The sequence below is a fragment of the Notamacropus eugenii genome, chromosome 1 (assembly GCF_028372415.1).
Source record: "Notamacropus eugenii isolate mMacEug1 chromosome 1, mMacEug1.pri_v2, whole genome shotgun sequence".
Taxonomy (NCBI): domain Eukaryota; kingdom Metazoa; phylum Chordata; class Mammalia; order Diprotodontia; family Macropodidae; genus Notamacropus; species Notamacropus eugenii.
The window spans coordinates 173068107-173089345 of NC_092872.1; the positions used below are offsets into that span (position 1 = coordinate 173068107).

General features: G+C 35.0%; 1 protein-coding gene across 2 annotated transcripts in view; it reads left to right on the top strand.

Moving 5' to 3' along the window:
- Positions 1–19312, top strand: part of ABHD17C (abhydrolase domain containing 17C, depalmitoylase) — a 70556-nt gene extending 51244 nt beyond the window's left edge. For both annotated transcript variants that reach the window (XM_072619202.1, XM_072619211.1), the window contains 2 exons: positions 12754–12933; positions 17773–19312. In XM_072619202.1, the coding sequence (XP_072475303.1) occupies positions 12754–12933; positions 17773–17992 (400 nt within the window). In that variant the 3' untranslated portion in view covers positions 17993–19312. The remainder of the gene's footprint in view (positions 1–12753; positions 12934–17772) is intronic.
- Positions 19313–21239: the final 1927 nt, after the last annotated feature.

Below are 21239 nucleotides of genomic sequence, written 5' to 3' on the forward strand. Positions count from 1 at the left end.
GGCTATAGAAAAGGGTGGATAGAAAACAGAGAGTTGTCTGTGTGTTTTTAAGAAACAGTTGGAGTAAACTCTGCTCCATAATTCCTTGTTAATTGATTGACATAGGTACGCAGCTTTTGGCTTATTCTGTACATCACGGTTCTTTGGCTTCTAAGTGTGGGTTATTTATTCACTTTAAAAAATATTTTCCACACGAAATTGCAGATCTATTATGTACAACTTGCTTTTCCTTTTAAATATATAATGAAGTTATCATGTAACTTTTCCCACTGTAGAGATGGCTGCCATTAAACACAAATATGTGTGTGTATATTTTATATAGATACAAAACCAAACTATACCCACTTCTATTTATCAGTTCTTCTCTAGATGAAGATAGCATCTTCCTTCATAGGTCCTTTGTAGTCAATTTGGGTATTTATTTCAAATTTTGTAATCGCCAAAAGTCACATATTTGTTCTTTAAATTTCCTTTCACTCACAAATCTTGAGGTTTAATATATGTTATGAGCTCAAGACCAGACAAGTATGTAACTGTTATACTTTATTCTCTTAATTCGTTATTCTGTTCACTTACTCATCCAGTATTTATTTACTGTAAACTGTGTTTGGAACCACTGGGTTTCAGAAGGGCTATAAAGATGAGTAAGGCCAAAGATAGCCATTTGGAGGAACATCTCTGTTACCAATTATGAACCTGTCATTTAGCCATCCCTTTATCTTTCATTTCTTTGAAGAGGGTTTTTAGCCAACATTTAATAACATTTTTGGGTATGTTTGTGAATTAGTTTACAATCTAGTAACAAACTTAATTCTTGCCAACGAGGGACGATGCATTTTCAGGCATTGTGGGTAGTAGGCCAGTGAAAGAATCATTCTGGTGTAATTCAACCCTAGCAATCTTCTGATCTTAACAGGTAGATGGCTGCTCATTTTGCCTACATGTAAAAATGGTCCTGAACTTTTCTAAAGCAACATTGGGAGACTTCCTTAAGCATATTTGCTGTTACATAGTTAAAAATTTCAGAGTTGTTTGGGGCATTAAGAGGTAAAGTAACTTGCATAGGCTCACACAGTGTGCATGTGTCTTTGTATGTATGTAAGTGTTACATTGTTGTTGGGGGGAAAGGGTAGTAGGAAATGGAAAAACTTGAACCGAGTACTTCTTGATCTCGAGACTGACTGCTACACTAGATGCTTCTCAGCATGTTATTGTTTTAGTGCTACATTGATACAGAAACTGTGTGATATTATGGGCTATCACATGTAAGCTAAGCTGATAAAATGATGAAGTCACAAAGTAAATTTTTGGGTTTTATTGGTACTTTATTAGTTGACTTAGAAATCAGGATCCTTTTCAGGGCACAGAGCTAATCTGGCAAAAGGTACAGTTTAGCTCTTTCTAAAAAGGAAAATATTCGATCCTCTGGGTGCAATTCCTTGGAATCGTGTTGAATGGTACAAATCAAAAGAAACTAAGATTGTTGAAGCCAAACTGGGAAATCTGGTGATATTATGAAAATGCCTTGGCTTCCTGCCCTGATTTTACTCTTTTTCTCTCCCAAACAGTGATTCACAGTTTGATGATTGATATTTACACATCACTGTAAAATTTGTAAATTTAAAATACATTTTAAATAAATGTATTATCTCAATTGATAATCATTTGAAGATCACTGGATTGGAGTCAGAGGACCTGGGCTTAAATTCCACCTTTGCTACTTTACAGTTGTGTGACCTTGAGAAAGTCACAATCTCTTTTGGGCTTCAGTATCATCAGATGTAAATCCAAGGGGATTAGAGTAGATTAATCATTAAAAGCACCTTGCCTTTAAAAAATTTTATTAAGCATCTGCTATTTCTTGGTCATTGTGTTAAGCAATAGGGATACAAAAACAAAAGCACGCTAGTACCTGCCCTCAAGGAGCTTACATTCTAATGGGGGAGAGGAGAGACAGAGGGGTATGTGTGTGTGTGGGGGGGGGTTTCTAGAGAATATATTAAAAAATATATATAAGGTAGTTTTAGAGTGGAGGCCACTAGTAGCTTGAGGGATCAGGAAAGGCTTCTTATAGAGGTATTTGAGCTGAGTTTTAAAGGAAACCATACATTCCAAGAAGCAGAGGTGAAGTGTTCCTGGCATGGGTGACAGCCAGAGCAAAAGCACGGAGATATATTGTCACTTGTCCTGGCAAGTAAGCCAGGATGGCAAAACCATAGAGTACCTGGAAAGAAAGAATGCATAAGAAGACTGGAAAAGTAGGAAGTAGATAATCCTTAAGATGACATTTCCACCTCGGAGACCTTATGAACCTATGTATGATCATTAGCTGAAGGGGATTTTAGAGACCACCAATCCAGCATCTTCATTTGACAGCTGATGAAACTGAAACTTAGGCTGAGTGATACCCACCCATGTATACACAGCTAGTAAGTGTCAGAACCAAGGTCTTCCTGGCTGCAAGTCCACATTCTCTCTACTGTACTGTATTCTCTAGTATGTTACAGTAACTTTGGCAATTGAAAGTTAGGGAATATGTTCTATAAAAGCAAAAATAATTATTTCATAGTAAGAAGTCACAGTACAGTACAGTACACAGTACAGTATTTGGGGAAATTGTGGAGTTACATTGACAATATTTAATAACATACAAATTTTCAAATATTGTATATGCACTGCATAATGATTAATTTTAATGAAGCCATTTTGAAGCATATTCATTATGACAGAGCTTGTCAGACTTTGTGCTGTATTGGCAGAGAACTCCAATGTCTTTTCACTTGCATGCCATTAGGAACATCAAAGTATATCGTTTATGGGGGATAGTATAATCAGGTTTTGTTCTTTTTTTTTTTTAATTGGACCTGAGATTTCATTTCTATATGTCTCTCTGTCTCCCCCTTCCTCCCCCCCTTCTACCCTTTTTTCCCTTTTCTTTCTTTCCATCCTCTCATCAATGTGGATTGCTACCTGCTTGGCACCTTATACTTATAGAGAGTTCTCCAGGGCACCAAGAGGGTGGGCTGTTTGTCCAGAGATGGGACTTAAACCTAGGTCATCCAGTTAGAGGTCAGCTATCTATCCCTTCTTCTCATACTAGCTCTCACCTCAATAATATCGTGAATATAACAAAAATTCAGCAAACATTGATAAAGTAATTCCTATGTCCAGTACACTGTACCAGGTCCTGGAAAAGCAATAGGTTTTTTTGTCAAGAGCTTCACATTCTGTTGGCAGAATGGTGGGATATAACATGTAGAAAAGTAAATGCAAAGTAATTTCAGACTGAAGAGTGTGATAATACATGGAGAAATCAGGAAAGGCTTTTGTGTAGCTGGTCGTACTGAAGGTTTTGACATCTTTTGTGTAAGTATACTGAAATCAGTTCAATTTAGCAAGCATTTATTATGTACCTACTGTGTTGTAGTCAGTGTGAGAGAATGTGGTATACTGGATATAGTTGATCTAGAAGTTAGAAAGACCTGGGTTCAAGTTCCATCTGACACATACTGTCTTAGTGAATCTGGGCAAGTCACTCCTGGTTCTTTCGAAACTCCAAGACAGCTAACTCTAAGACTCTGCTTAGCTGCTGATATGAATTAACAGCAGGTTTTCTCCGTGGGGGTTCCCTGCACTTATGAAATCACAGATCATAACAAAACACACAAAAATACCTTGTCCTATTCCATACCTTGGAGGTACATATTGTTTCCGATTCTCGTTTATCTAGTCTGTTTCATTCTACTTCTGTTTTTTTTAATCATCACCAGTTTTTAAATAGTTATTGTTCAGTAATATAATTTGAGGTGTTGAAATGTTATTTGCCCTTTACTTGAGATTTCTGCCTGAGATTTTAGACCTTTTGTTTACCTAAATGAATTTTCTGGTTGTTTTTTTGAATGCTAATAGTATCTCCTTTAATTTGCTGGGTAGTACGCTCAGCACTTCTTCTTTTTTTTTTTTTTTTTAAATTTATTTATTTATTTAACTTTTAACATTCATTTTCACAAAATTTTGGGTTCCAGATTTTCTCCCCTTTTGTCCCCTCCCTCCACCCCAAAACACCAAGCATTCTAATTGCCCCTATCACCAATCTGCTCTCTCTTCTATCATCCCTCTCTGCCCTTGTCTCCATCTTCTCTTTTGTTCTGTAGGGCCAAATAACTTTCTATACCCCTTTACCTGTATTTCTTATTTCCTAGTGGCCAGAACAGTACTCAACAGTTGTTCCTAAAACTTTGAGTTCCAACTTCTCTTCCTCCCTCCCTCCCCACCCCTTCCCTTTGGAAGGCAAGCAGTTCAATATAGGCCAAATCTGTGTAGTTTTGCAAATGACTTCCATAATAGTCGTGTTGTATAAGACTAACTATATTTCCCTCCATCCTATCCTGTCCCCCATTACTTCTATTAGCACTTCTTAAACTATGAGTTGCAGTGCCATATGAGATCACAAAAAATTTGACAACAGTAAAAGGTTTTTGAACACACAACAACCAAAAATTAATCAAATACATAACACATCCAAGGTGTTTCTAGCAGCGTTTATCCCTGTTGGCATCTCACAACTTCACTGCAGCCTTGGTTCTGAATACAGGATGTGTGCAACTTTGCATTTCACATGCTCTCATGCCCACACAACACCATTGAACTCTGAAACAAGAGAAGGGGTTGCAGGGTTGTGAGTGGAAGAAGTTTAAGAAACTGCTCTAAATCTGTTGTTGTGGCTCAGCCATGATAGTGAATGTCCCCCAAGTATTTACTTCATTCTTCATTTTTAACATCATGTTTTATAGCTGTATCTTGGTAAGTCTTGAGTATATCTTGGTAGCCTGACTTTCAGATATTTTATGCATTTTGTACAGGCATTTTAAATGGGACTTCCCTTTCATTGATTGACATTTAGGATGCTGATGATTTTTGGAGATTTATTTTGTATGCTGCTATTTATTGAAATTGTCGTCTCAATTTCTTTGCTTATTCTGTGGAGTTTTCTAAGTAAACTTTATCATCCTCAAATAGAGGTAATCTTGTCTCTTTGCCAATGTTTATACCTTCTTGTTTTATCGTTATTTGCTGGTATTTTTAAAACTGAAATAAGAAGGGGAAGAAGGAGCTTTATTCTTGTGGTTGTTGGAAAAACTTCAAGTTTCCCCATTGCAAGTGGTGTGTAAGATTTTGTTTTTAGATATATGTTTTTTATCACATTACATTATGGCCCTTCTGTATAGGGTTTTAAACATGAATGGAATTGTATTTTTCCAATCACTATCCATATAATCATGTGGGCTTGGCTTTTGTTATCACTGTTATTAGGGAATAGCTTTCCTGACGCTGAGCCCTCATGGCATCCATGGCATGCCTCCAGCTTAAGTCATGGTCAGTAATGTTTTAGATATGTTTCTGTAGGATTTTTGCTAGGATTCTGTTCAGTTTTTTGTGCCAACATTTATTAGTGGTGACGTTTTCTCTCCTTTACTCTCTCTTGTTTCTTTTTATGAGTACAGTGTTTTCTTAATTTTTGAGAATGGCTTATGTAGCTCATATATTCACTACTCTTTGAACACTTAATAGAATTCACCTAGAAATCCTTCTAAACTGAGAATTTTGTTCTTAACCCTTTTATATGTGACTTGTTCAAATTTATTTTCTGAGGTTGCTTATAATATACATTCCATGCTCTGTTAATTTCAATGTTTTCTATTTTTTTAGGTAATTATTCATTTCACATGTGTGTGTGTATATTATATATATATGTATATGTGTATATATATATATATATAAAATCAGCTTTGTTTAGTACATAATTCCTCTGAGGTTATGATAATTACTTTTATTCCACATCTGTCCTGATGCCATCTTATTCGTCTTTTATTTTGTTAATTTGATTTTCCTCCTTTTGATCAGGGTAGCTAATGTTCTATTGATTTTTGTGTTTTCAAAGAGCGAGCTTTTAAAATTTCTTAGTAATTCCTTCTTTGTGTATGTAGTTCATGAATGCTTTCTTTTTATTTTGTTAATTTATAGTTTCAGATATATTTTTCCTCAGAGGACTGCTTTATTGGCATCCCCCAAATTTTGCTATTTTTCACAGTTACTCATTTGTTCTGTGCCTTGGATCAATCATCGTACAGATTGTCATTAAGCCTTTCTTTAAACCTTCATCTTTTTCTCCTGTTCCCCTTGGTCAAAAACTATCTTAATCATGTAAAAGGTATGTTTAGTGTTTCTTCTTTTTTTACATTGATTTTTATTGCTCTGTATCCTGTCACATGATCTGATTTTTGTTTTGTTTTGTATTTTGGTGAATGTATAATGTGGTGGTGCTGTATATTCTTTAATGTTCTTTAGTAGAAAATACCATCAGTCTTCCACATCTAACTTTTACGTTTATTCTGGTCTGTGATTTTCTTTTTGTTTAGCTTTCTTTAGATTTATCCACTTTTGAAAGAGGAACCCTAAAGTCAACTACAGTTGGCCTTTAAGATTAAGTTGATTCTTCCTTTGTTGATTTACATGTAATACCATTTGTTGCATATGCATTTAGTATTGATGTTGCATATTGTCTGTGGTTTCTTTAAGCTTAATGGAATTTCTCTCTTTGTGTTACTGTGAATTTTTATTTTTCCTTAGCTGGTAAAGCAGTTACAAGCCCTGCTTTTTAAAAAATCACTCCATGCACAGTAAATTTCATTCATTCCAGCCTTTCGTTTTCTTTATTGTTTGATAATAGCATCATAGATTTGCAGCTAGAACAAACTAGAGTTAATCCCTTTTCTTCCAGATGAGGAATCTGAAGTTCAGCAATATTGAGTGCCTTTCCTAAGGTCACACAGGTGTTTCATGTCATATTTCTTATAAGCAGCAAATTGTTGGGTTTTATTTTCTTATCCATTCTGTCACTTTTGTTTTATTGGATTATTTAATCTATTCACAATTACATTTATGGTTATTAGGCTTGTATTTCCCTCTTTGTTGTATATTTGGCTTTTAATCCTTTTCTTCTTTTAAATCAGAACCTTGTCCCTGTGATTAGTTTGCTTAGAGTACTTTAGATGTAAGAATTAATCCCCATTACTCATTCCCATAAGCACTTCCTTCCCTTTTTTTTACCTGCTCTATGTCAAGTTTCTTAAATTTATTAAAAAATTTTAATGTATCTTTTAATTCATTTATCTGTCCTTCCTCTTCTTTTTTGGTGCAGAATATTGCCACTACCCTCTCTCTGTTTGTTACATTCCAAGACATTTTAGTTTACTTTGTCCTATTCATTCGCACGAATTTATTATTAAACAGCTAAATATGTGACAGATTCTATCCTTTATGGAGCTTGTGTTTTCTTGGAGTAAGGTTAAGGGAGAAGGAGAGTGGGCAGGAACAATACGTACATAGAAAACAAAATAGACAATAGTTTTCATAGTAAGAGCACTGGCAGCTGGTAGGGATGAGGACAGATTTCCTGTAGGAGTTATATGTCACTTGAGCTGAGTTTTGAAGGGAACAAGGAGTTCTATAAAGCAGAGGTAAAGAGGAAAAAGTTTCCAAGTAGGAGAACAGCTTCTGCAAAAGAACAAAGATAGAAAATAAGATGTCCCTGTATATGGGTTGAACAGGTGATTTGTACTGGAAGATAGAGTATGTGTGAAAGAGAGTAACATGAGATAAAGCCAGATTGTGAAGGGTTTATTTCCCACTTCTTCTAGTCTATTCCAAATTTTGTTTTCCAATTCATTAGCCAAACTTTTATTTGTTACTTTTTTATTCCCTTTATATCTCATGAGAGCAGAACTTTTGGGATAATAAATTGGAACATTGTTCTCTATTAATTTGTCATGTTAAATTTGTAGCTCCAACCCCATTTTCCCTTTTTTCTTCTGTGTTTCATTCAAGAAGTAGGCAGTATCAAATAGAAGCAGTATTGTATAGTGAGTATCACCATGTGTCCCACATAACCTTACCATGATCATTCACCACTCTTGGGGTGAAGTTATTTGATCTCTAATTTTATGTACTCCCTTCTTCCCTGGATACGTAATGGATACGTAATGCTCTTGAGGACTCATACATGTCACTTCCCTACTCAGTAAACTCCCAGTAGCTCCATATTGCCTCCAGCAGCGAATGCAACATGCTCTATTTGGAATTCAAAGCCCTTTATAAGTTGGCACTGTCCTGCCTTTCCAGTCTTCTTACTCCCTACCAGGTACTCTTTGATGTAGTGATATTGACCTCCTGCCTGCCTGTTCTATGAACAATACATTGCATCTCAGCTCCCAGCTGGCTGTCTTCCATGCCTGGAATGCTTTCCCTTCCCAACTCTACCTACTGACTTCCTGGCTTCCTTTAGGTTCCAGCCAAAATCCTATTTTTTACTAGAAATCTTTCCCAACCCCTCTTAATTCTAATGCCTTCCATCTGTTAATTATTTTCCACATATCCTATATGTAGCTTGCTTTTGTATATCTTTGTTTTCATGTTGTTTCCCATTAGATTGTAAACTCCTTGAGAGAGGGGTCTGTCATTTGCCTCTTTCTGTATCCCTAGCACTTAGCACAGTGCTTGGAACGCAGTTTATGGATTGATTGATCCCTTTTTCTGGGGTAGAATGCTGTTCTTGGGGGTACAAACCTTTTACAAAAGATGTTTCCTAGTGTTCAAATATTCCCTAGGCAAAATTCATTAACAGGCCCCATCCCCGTAACAGACATAAATCTCCTCCAGTATTATTTGTAGGTTCCCTTTTTTTTCCTCTTCAAGGGCAAACTCAGCCTTCTATTCACCTTACCCCAATACTCCAGTGTTTTATCTTACTTCCCCACAGTTATCACTCTTGTTGTAAATTACTATCCCTGTGGACTGCCCCTCTAATGCCCCTCTTCCATACCTTCCTTCTCCCTATTTGTAACATTTCCTGCTGTGTTAACCCTTCTACAAAACATACTGGTTTTCTTAGAGTTTGGGATTTAGTACAAGGAGTACTTAAAGAACATTTCTTCCTTCCTTTGTTTTCATTCTTTAAATTCCCTTTAAATCTGTAGGGTGTCAGGTCCTTTTTTCTCCCCAGTGGTCTTTATGTATGTTTATGCCTTCTTCCTAGTTCAGCTTCTCTTTTATAAATGGTCTGTAAACACAAGAGAATCATTTATACCACTTATTTCCTTGATAATTGTATTTTGTGATTTTCCTTGTATTTCTCTGGTAAGTCAAAATATTCTTCTCACCTCTGAATTTTTTCACAGGACTGCCTCATTCTGTTTGTCGAAGGTCCTATTATTTTTAATTAATAATTAGATTCAACTTTATAGGATACATTATTTTGGATTGCTTTAATGTTTTGTGGTTTGAATGATCCTCAAATTGTCTTTCCCTTTCAGTAGTGAACTTCTCTTGGAGGTTCCATGTGACAGCCCTCCTTTCCCTTCTGCCTTCAGACTTCAAAACCAAGCTTCTGCCACTTTGTCATCCTAGCTTGGTCTAGGACCTTGGAAATGCAATATCCTCCAACTATCCTTTAGGCCTTCTCGCCTTGAATAGCCAGCCCCCTGTAAGGCCATTCTTTCAATAATGAGTTCTTCCTGGAGCTTACCTTTTGTGGAAGACCCAGGCAGGCTTTCCTCCCCTACTCCCAGCCCCTCTGCTCTTCATAACCCATTTGTGTCTTGTCTCCCCCATGAGAATGTAGGCTCTTTTAGTGTGAAGACTCGTTTTGCTTATGTTTATTTCCCCAGTGCATATCAGAATACCTGAAACTTAATTAGCGCTTAAGCATTATCTTGTTTTCTTCCTCCTTCCTACCTTACTACATAGCCAAAGATTCTTCTTTTGGCAGCTTGTAGAATATATTTTAGAAATTGTGGAATTTAATAAAGTAGTTCGTTGGATTCTTAAGCATTTTTTTTTCTTAAATGACAATCTGTGGACTCAGTCAATATTTTAGTTGTCTCCATTCAAAAGTTCTGGGTGATTTACTTACATTAATTCCATCCTGAAGATATTCAAGTTTAGGGATTTATCATGTTCTTCTGGAAGACCTATGATCTTGTAATCTTCTCACATCCTGTCATCAGTTGTTTTAGATTGTAGACAATTGACTGGTTCTTTTAAAATTGTTGCTTTTTGCATCTCCTGCAAGATTTCCTTCTACCTTTGTGTTTTTGGGGTTTTTTTTGTGCCAGATGTGATTTTCTCTGCATAGTGTTTTCTAATTTTTCTACCCTTTTTGACTTCTTTAATTTTGCACTGAGGACTCTGATTTAAAATGTTTTTCCTCTTCTGAAGTTTCTGTTGTTTCATGATCCCTGGAGAATCCATGGAGCTTTATTTTCATCAGGAATATTTGGTGCATTTTCTTTTATAGAACAATATCTGTTTGTTGTGTTCTGGACTCTCAGAATTTTTATTCATTTTTCCTTCTCTCTTTTTAAATCCTATTGAGAGTTGGTTTATATTCAGCCTTTACCTCTTGGTTTATTCTTTCTTTTATATCTCGAGTAGCTTGATTCTGATTTCCCTCTTCATTCTTTGCACAGACTCCAAAAACTAAGCCCCCTCAGTCTCCCAGAATAGTGTGGGGGACCTCTTTGGGTTTCTGATTGCCTTTCCCTCATTCACAAGAGTTATTTCCTCTCTAGCCACCTCTGCTGCTTCCCATCACTTTGTCCCAATAGAATCAGTGTTTGCCACCTTTTTTTGAGGATGTTGGGGAAGAGGAGGCCAATGCTAAAGTAAGCAGAACTAGGAAAAATATATAAGGAGTGAGTGCAGGAGTGTAAATCATGAGAACAACAAAATGAAACCTGATGTTGTGTAATGATAATGACCCAGTGTGGTCCTAAAGAGATGCAGCACCCTCCTTTCAGTGAAAGGATAAAGGCCAATGGTGTGGAATGAAAAGGTGTAGTATTAGATGTGATGGTAGGTTTTGCTTTACTGGGTTTTTTTGTTGTTGTTAGAAGGGAGGTTGAAATGGAAGTGTTGGGAGGCAGGTTATATTTGGAAGTGGCATCACTGATACTTTCTTTAAAAAATTATAGTATGTATGACTCATAGGTGAAGCCTTCCTTTGACTTCTGATGGTAGAAAAAAACAACTAAAAATGTAATGTGTCCAACTATTCAAGCTTACACAGACATAATTTTTTTTGAGCAGTTACCTGTGTTGCCACCGTGAAACAGTTGTTCATTACAAGTAAAGCAAAGGAACAGAACTGGTTCTTGGAAAACAATTGTTGATGTTGCCTTATTTCAGATCTACCTTTTTAAAGTTTTGCTTCTAAATATGACTTCTGAATTTTGTGTAGGGTTCCCTGCAAGTGTATAATGTCTAGGAAGCATTTCCAACATCTTGGAATTATTTTCATGGTTTGACAAGAAAGATATTTTGTGGAGACTGCTGGTAGAGGAATTATTTAGGAATGATACTAAGGAAAATCCTTTTCTTAAGATAGAGGTCAAATTTCTGTCCACCTTTACTGCATGGGCATTTCATCTTAAAATTTTACATTAGCACTAATCATATGCAAACAGAAAACTTAACTTATTTATATGGATAGAATCTAAAATCTTTTATATTGGCAAAAAAAAAATTTAAGTTTTGTAGGGAATGTGATCCCTTGCCAGACCTGGAGATAGCATTGCCATGAGCAGGAAACCCTAGCTTCTATAATCTCACAGCATAGGAAGCCCAACAACTACACTATCTCTGGGATATAAGAACATGATATTGCTTCCTCTTTACAAGTATTGAATCTCTTTTCCTTCAAAAAACCCAAGGGTATCTCTTGTTGTCCCACAGTTCTCAGGTAGACATTGGGATTCCCTACCTCAGATTGAGTGGGCAAGTCATCCTGCTTTGTACTTATCACTCCATTAGGTGTCTTAGGGTGGTACCAAAGTAATAAATAGCATAGTCCCTTTCCTTAGGCAGTTGCAGTTTAGTTGAGCAAACAAGCATGTGCTCAGAATTGAAGGATCGGGATTTGTTAAAGAGGACACAGGACTTCTGTTTTCAAAAAAGCGTCTATTTCACTTTTACTTCACTTTTACTTAACAAATGATTGTTATATTAGTGTTTTATTAAAAATCCACCTTGGAAAGCAGCATATTAGACTTGCTGTTTTCCTTATTTTGTATTAGAGATGTTTATTACTATTTTGAAAAACATAAAGGAGAGATGAGTGGAATGTGGTAATGCATTTCTTTTACTGAGAAGTTCTTAAAAAAGACATTGTGTCTCTGATTTTTGTAGTATGTTTCATACTGTCCATTTTAGTTGAAATAGAACTAAAAGCCTGTTTCTACCATGTTTCTGTACATTACAAACTTGTTGATTAAAATGAATTTTCAAATAATTTATTAAGTATTTATCAGGCACTGTGTTAATTGCTGGAGATAGAAATGAAAAGGGCAAGAGGCAGACAACACACAGTAACGATGGCCAGAGAGAAAGAGAGAGAGAGAGAGAGAGAGAGAGAGAGAGAGAGACACTTTAGTCCAGAAAGTTATAGCAATGATGAAAAGGTGATAAGGGAAGTCGATTGGCTCTCCCATTCTAGTGGCAAAGCTGATTTAAAAATAGCTTTCAGAACTGGGAAAGTGGTGGGTTAGCTCCAGCGGATGGCCAGAGAGTAGGTAATGTAGCCTTGTGAATGTGATGCAGTTTGTGAGCATAAGTGATTATGTCTTTGAGTTTGGTGGAGGGGGACAGTGTGTTTTGTTCTTCTTAACGTTAACTTAAACTTTTAAAAAAAAATTTCAGGTATGGTGTAAGTCCAGAGAACATTATCCTGTATGGTCAAAGTATTGGAACTGTCCCTACAGTAGACCTGGCATCTCGCTATGAATGTGCAGCTGTAATCCTCCATTCCCCTTTGATGTCTGGTCTACGAGTGGCTTTTCCTGACACCAGGAAAACATACTGCTTTGATGCTTTTCCAAGGTAGGTACGAATTCTTAAATCATTTACTAATAATACTAACCCACAAATATTTGGCACCTGATATGTATGAGGCACTGCGCAGGACACAAAGAAGTAGAAGATATTGCCTCTGCTCTAAGAATCTTTCATTTTAATTGGAAAGACAGAAACTCAAATAGAAATAAATAGAAATTATATGACAAGGTGTTAGTATATGATTACTTGCCAAATGAGTGGTACAGATTTTAAAACTCAACCCACTATTCATCATACCTATTTTAGTACATATGCACCAGTAATTGTGAAGTGCCAATTTGTTTGTACATTCAGTGCAACACATACAAAAGGAAATGCATCATCCTTATTTATGCCAATGAATAGCCAAAATGTTAAATAAAATAATGGTAATAGAAGATAGGAATAATTGTTAGAAGGCCTAATTTTGAATTCCCTTTTTGCCACGTAACTATTTGACTGGAAGCAAGCAACTTTACTTCTTTATGACTCAGTTTCCTCATCTGTAAAATAGGCATAATAATCCTGCTAATGCTTACCTTGCAGGATTGGATGCTTGATAAATAGCTGCATACAATGTAATCAAAATTTGCTATTGTTATAATTAGTATTTGTGCAAGCCTCTTTTGAACTGTTTCAGCTTCTTCCTAGATTTTTTATCAGAATTGCTGACTAGTAGATTTTTCAGGTACCGTTTCATCCAAAATCCTTGACCCAGTGAGGAGTTTGTCCAGAAATACTCTGGACGTCAGGGTGATCCCAGGCCAAGTTAAATTTCAGAGAGCTCATGACACTCACGGTTTGTATTTTCCCACCCTATAGAACAGAGCTAAAACCACAGGGCTGCTGCCAACCTGTATCTTGTATCAAGGGAAATAAATACCTTACTGTCTTCTTATTGTCAACAAATGGGAAGAAAAAGAAGTGAATAAATTAATCTTAAAATTTAAGATGCCAAACAGTTTTCTTGAATTGTTGAGTACTTTTCATGTAATTCAAAACTGTGGTATGATCTCTGTCTAGATAAAGAGATGTATTTTAACATTTTTTAACTAGAGTTTTCTCTCTGGAAATTTTCAGTGTTAAAGTACCATTATTTCAAGATGATGTAATAATTGAGCTGGTATGTCAGAGTACTATATTTAAAAACAAACAAAGCGCCATGGACTCTTACAGTACTCTATAGCTTATGTTTTTTTAATTGATTTATTAATCGCTATTATTATGAGAGGAGTTACTAGAATATTGCAAGATCATTTATTTAGGTATGTGACTACATAGGCCTGAGACTACTTTAGTCATATAATAGCAATACCTCTGGATTTCAACTTTGATGAATTTGACTTATGTATAGTTTCAATTATGTATGTATGTTTGTATAGTTTACAGTAGGATTGAATGAAAGTTTAATGACAGTGTTATCTGTAGATTAACTCCAGGATGATGTGGCTGGGAATACTCATAAGAGGCTGATGTTATATATTGTCTTACATGCTGTTAGGTTCACAATAAGAAGCTACTTTAAAAAAACCCACAAATTTTATGCAGTATTTGTGAAAAATGTCATTAGCTACCTAAATATGAAGTGACCAATTTTTTTTCTGCCTTCAAAAATTTAATTTAAAAATGGCACTGTAATAAATAAAAGTAGTTTTGTTTTTGTAATGACTCATAAGAACCTTATTCCTTTAAATTTAAACAGTTAACTTTTTTCAAGAGTTTTTCAAGAGTTTTTCCTCTGTTCATACTAGAAGCTTCTGCTTCTTTTAGCCGTGTTAAGTAAAAATAGGCCAATTCTTTTATTAATAGTGTCATAAATTTTCAAAGCTGGAAGACTTCAAACCTTTTAAAGTTAGATTTAATCTCGCTATTTTCCATATTGACTTTTCAAATTTTACTTAAAATCTTGCTTGACAACATGTTTAAATTACCAATTCTTTCCTTATGTCATTTTTCTGTGTGCATACATCTATGTGTCTGAATGTTCAAGTCTGTTTAGAAAGATAATTTAAAATTTATTTTTATTAAAATTAGAACTTATTTTTAATTTTTTAAATTGATTTTCATATTTTCCTTGGGTTTAGAATCATGTGTAGTTAAATCAATTTCATGTCAGTTTGTATCAGGACCTCTAAACAGTTTATTCCTTACCCCACATGACTCAGCAATCATAGATACATGGAATAAACTCAATTAGTACTTTCTGAAATGAATAGATTGATATCTCTAATACTTAAAATTTCTAGAACTTCAGTTCTAGAAATGGAGAATTCGAGAAATAAAATTAAATTTTGCAAACCTTTTTCCAAATTGTAGTATATGAATGTAGGGCAAGTTTGGTTTTTATATGACAATATAACTAATGGAGATTAGTGAACTTTGGCAATTTCTTATGATTTCTCAAAGTACTATATTAAAAAAATGACCATTTTTTTTTTTTTTTGGTGAGTAGTTACTAAAGGATACCTAGTAGTTTTTTGTAGATGTTTAGAACATATAACTCATCTTGCAACCACTTTCTAGTATATACTTTCATAGTAAATACTGTCTACACAGCTGGTTCCGTTTAACCCCCTTTTGGGTGACTTTGGAGAGGCCCAAGGTGGAAAACAGCAGACTGTAATAGGTTTGTTTTCTCCACATGATGCAGGAGAAGGACCTGTTGGGGAGTCATTCTCTGTTCTTGACTTATATAAAGTGTGATTTGGTTAATGAGACTAGTTTTGTAAAGAATGTAATGTCCAATGAAGAAGAATTAAAATCGTTCCATTGGAAAGGTATATACACTTAATTCAATGACACTACCATTCCTCACATCATTTCTGGAACATGTCTTTTGGAAATGCCTTTGATGCCTGTGGCATATTCTTTTGAATTGTCTCAGCAGAGGCAAATCTTCACCTTTTGAAGTTGGCTTTTACTTTTGGAAACAACCAAAAAATCATTTGGAGCCAAGTCTAATAAATCAGGTACATTGAATTGCTAATACACTCAGGGATCTGAAATGAGGCCTGACTATAATCAGCAATGATTTTTTCCTATGGTTTATAAACTAGTATTGAAAGCAGTTCCAAAGATGGAAGTCTAAAATTGTCTTTGTTTGTTGGTGGGTTTTAGGGGCAGCATTGTCGAAATAATTGTAGGGGTCCAACATTCATTTGAATGTTGTGTTTGTCTTTCCTTCTCAAAGAGGACCATGGCATCAGGGAGATGATAACATGACTTGCAATTGACTTTAATTTGAGAGAGCGAGGGATGTGCAAGATTACCGGCCTCATTTTCTCCTCCAGAGCCATCTGGATCCAGTGTCCAGATATTCATCAGAACTACTGGAGATGGCCCAAGATGCACTGGGAGACCTTGGCCCATTTAGGCTAAGGTCTTTTCAGGTTCTTACTTTGAGTGAGATAAAGCCCATTCAGTGAATAGGCCTCTTTAAGTAGTTACTCAGAGGATGGACCCTTTAATAAAAAAACCCATCAGAATGAGAGAGGAAGACTCTCAGAGTTCCAGGCCAAAAGAGAACCAGTTAAGTGAGTTACAGGAAGAAATAACAAAACTATACTCATGGGGGACCTCAACCTCCTCCTCTCAGAACTAGATAAATCTCACCACAAAATAAACAAGAAAGAAGTTAAGGAGGTGAATATTATTTTAGAAAATTTAGATATGATAAATGTCTAGAGAAAACTGAATGGAGACCAAAAGGAACATAACGTTGTCTCAGTGGTACATGGCACCTACACAAGTACTGACCATATATTAGGGCATAAAAACCCTCACATTCAAATGTAGAAAGGCAGAAATATTAAATGAATCCTTTTCAGTTCATGATGCAATAAAAATTACATGTAATAAAGGGCCATGGAAAAAGATTAAAAATTAATTGGAAACTAAAAAAATGAGTGGGTCAACCAACAAATCACAGAAACAGTCAGTTTCATCAAAGAGAATGACAATAATGAGACAACATACCAAAATTTATGCCAAAGCAATATTTAGGGGAAATTTAATATCTCTAAATGCTTACATGAATAAAAAGGAGAAAAAGCAGATCAATTGATTTGGGCATGCAGTTTAAAAAGCTAAGTAAAGAACACATTTTAAAATCCCCAATTAAACACCAAATTAGAAATTCTGAAAATGAAAGGAGAGATTAATAAAATTGAAAGAAAACCATTGATCTTATAAATAAAATTTAGAGCTGGTTTTATGAAAACCAATAAAATACATAAATCTTTGGTTAATTTGATTGAAAAAAAGAAGGAAGCCAAATTCAGTATCAAAAATGAAAAGGGTGAATTCATCACCAGTGAAAAGGATATTAAAGCCACAATTAGGAGCTATGTTGCCCAACTATATGCCAAAAAACCTGACAGTCTAAGTAAAATGGATGAGTATTTACAAAATATGAATTGTCCAGATTAATAGAAGAGGAAATAAAATACTTAACCCCATTTTAGAAGAAGAAATTGAACAGGCCATCAGTGAACTCTGTAAGAAAATATCTCCAGGCCCAGATGAATTTACAAGTGAATTCTACCAAACATTTAAAGAACATTTAATTTCAATACTGCATAAACTATTAGGAAAAATAGGCAAATCATGTACAAGTTATATGTATGTTTATATAAAAGGCCTTACTACTTTATAGTCACATTGCATAAATACTGGTGTCAATAAACCCAAGATGTCACTTTTCAACTTTATTTTTCTGAAAAGACCACCTTTAGAAGCTTTCAAAGGAGAAAAGAAATTTCTTTTGTGTATTTGTTAATTTGCCAACAAAAACCAAAATATTTTCTATATATGCATAACTAATTTCTTTTTTCCTCTCTTTTACAGCATTGACAAGATATCTAAAGTAACCTCTCCTGTTTTGGTAATTCATGGTACAGAGGATGAGGTAATAGATTTTTCTCATGGTCTAGCAATGTATGAGCGATGCCCACGAGCAGTAGAACCCCTCTGGGTAGAAGGGGCAGGGCATAATGACATAGAGCTTTATGCACAATATCTGGAAAGACTAAAACAGTTCATCTCTCATGAACTCCCCAATTCCTGAAGAAGGATACTTGATTTTACCTCATTTACTGTGAATGGAAGAATTATCTGTTTTTGCACACGCTTTAAACTGGATAGCTGTAATGGCTTTATAACTATGAAGAAATGCCCTATCTTTAGGGTATTCTAATCAAATATCTGATGAAATTTCAGTCTTTTGTATATGGAAATCAGTCTGTAATGCACATAATGTGACAAACAGCTGTAACTTTTCAGCTTCATTACCTTGGAAAAAGTGAAATGGTAGCTGAACATGGGGACACTTTTCTAGTGCTATATGAAATATCCCACTGTCAGTTTTCTCTTATGTCTGATGATTTATGATTCTTTCATGCAAGACTTTTTTTTAATCCAATGTTCTCAGTATTTGGAATACTGCTTTTGTCTAACTACAGCTTTTACTAAATGGATTCTTGGCTTTGATCTAAGGGAGTAGTGTTTAATTTGTGAATTTTTTAGCTGTGGTATTGTAACTGGAAAGTTTATCAGGATGAAGTTTTCTCTCAATAATTCCTGTTAATGTACTGATCTTTTCCCCCAAGCAAACAGTTCAAAAGATTACCTTTTTTCCTAAAACATAAGAAATAACATGATGGAGTTATTACCAACATATTTTATCAACTGTAACTATATAAATATAACTGGAATATTCTTAAAGAAAAAAATAATGAAACTAAATGTTTTTTTTAAAGTGTAAATTTATTACTAGCAAACAGTTTTAATATTCAGATTGTCTGATTGGTCTGACAAAGAGCCATAGCAGACTTTCCTTCTGTAAAGCATTCCTTGTAGACTTTTTAAAAGGATTGTACATATTTGAATTTACATTGTGCATAGTTTCTTAATTGGTAATTTTCATTTAATTCTAGTTACCACAACAAACTGCAAAATTCTTGTTTATAAATGATTGAATACATTTTGTTAATATGTTTTTATCCCTGTTATTTTGCTATTAAAATTTTTATAATATTTCCAAGACAAAAAATAAATTATACATTTATGTTTTGATGAATTTATGTAATTAAAAGTTTCACTAAACTAATCTTAGTTTAGAAGTCATTTGGTTTTTGACACTGGAATGGCACAGAATATGCATCAGAAATGCAAGACGTTTAAAATTGTGACACTACTCATAGGTTGGGGGTTGGGATTTTTTTTGTTGTTGTTGTATGTGTTTTTTTTCCCCAGATTTAAAGGCCTTAAATCTACTGTAAGCAAGCTTCAGAATGTTGTAAAATTGATTGGGGTTGATTGCCACTTCGTGTACTGTTGCTTAATGCAGCACGGTGGTTGTACTGGAATAAAGGATGCATGGATCAGAGCATATTGACTTGTGTGATTTTCCTTTATCTTTGCTTAAAAAGTTAAACAATGGACAATGTAAGAACACATTTTGTTGGACTTGAAAAAATATGTCAAATTTTATTTTCTTGCTGTTTCTTCTGAAGAAAGTATTTGAAGCATTCAGACTTCACTATCTAAGATAAGGCTGTGCTGGCCCTCTGACCCAAAAAGAGTGAAGTGCCAGCCTCAAGGGACCTAGCAGATAGTTCAGTGTTAATTTCAATTCTTGGGTTTTTTTCCCTTCAATTTTGTGACTTAGGCTTGTCTGTAATAATCTGGGGGCAGCCCTAGACTGTCAGTTTTCAACATGTAGAAATTAACTTTCTTAGGAGAACTGTGTTAGAAGAGAAATAGAGGGAAACTCTTGTTCCTGTAAGGTCATGTTTATAACACCCCTGGTTTAGAAAAAAAAGCTTAAAATATTAGGTTAATAGTCCTCAACGATGTTGAGATTTCATATTATTAAAGGCCTTTAATAATAATGAACTAAGGGTGGCATTCTTTACAAGATCTGATGAAACTATTACCATAATTAATGACAGTTTTTATCATGACTGTGTTTTGTGATCATAGAAACTGAGAAGTATGGACTATAATTAAAACCAATTCATATTAGCTGCTATAATTACTGGGAGAAATTTAAGCCGGTCCTTTCTAATTAAAGAAAGTAATAGATAGTATAATTAGACAACCAGATCTCAAAAAATCATTTTTATCTCCAAGTAGAAAGGAAAGAACAGAAGGTGAATTCCTATTTATTTCTTTAAATACCCAACCAAAAGTTAGACTTTAAATTTTGGTAAACCTACTGATTCTTGTCTGAACTAATAGAAAAATTTAAAATATTTACTTTTCAAAACATTTCACCTACTTTTTGGCTTGTGAAAGAAAAATTCAGAGCCACTAAATCTCTAAAATACTGGCAGAGGATGAAGAATTAATAAACTTAATAAAGTTTAGGATAAAAAGAATTGAAGGTACTCTTATTGAAGTGCTGTTGTTTTACTGTAATTTGTATTATGAATACAAATGCCACCCCTCTTGTTAATTCCCTTTTTTTATGTTAATTTGTGGAGTTTTTTGTTTTTAAATTTATTTATTTTAAGTTTCAAACATTAAAAACATTTAATTTTTAAACATTTAAACCACAAAATTTTGAGTACCAAATTTTGTCCCCATCTCTCCCCTCCCCCCACCCCAAAACGCCGAGCATTCTAATTACCCCTACCACCAATCTGCCCTCCCTTCTAACATCCTTCCCTTCCCTTATCCCCATCTTCTCTTTTGTCCTGTAGGGCAAGATAAATTTCTATACCCCATTACTTGTATTTCTTATTTCCTAGTTGTGTGCAGGAACAATACTCAAAAGTTGTTCCTAAAACTTTTGAGTTCCAACTTCTCTTCCTCCCTCCCCACCCATCCCCACTGGGAAGGCAAGCAATTCAATATAGGCTATATATGTGTAGTTTTGCAAATGACTTCCATAATAGTCATGTTGTGTAAAACTGACTATATTTCCCTCTATCCTATCCTGCTCCCCGTTTCTTCTATTCTCTCTTTTGACCTTGTCCTTCCCCAAGAGTGCTGACTTCTAATTGCTCCCTCCTCCCATTGCCCTCCCTTCTATCATCCCCCCCACCCTGCTTATCCCCTTCTCCCCCACTTTCCTGTATTATAAGATAGGTTTTAATACCAAAGTGAGTGCATTTTATTCCTTCCTTGAGCTAGATGTGGTGAGAGTAAGCTTCACGTTTTCCCTCTTACCTCCCCCCTTTTTCCCTCCATTGAAGTCTTTTTCTTGCCTCTTTTATGAGAGATAATTTGCCCCATTCCATTTCTCCCTTTCTCCTCCCAATATATTCCTCTCTCATCCTTTAATTTTATTTTTTTAGATATGATCCCTT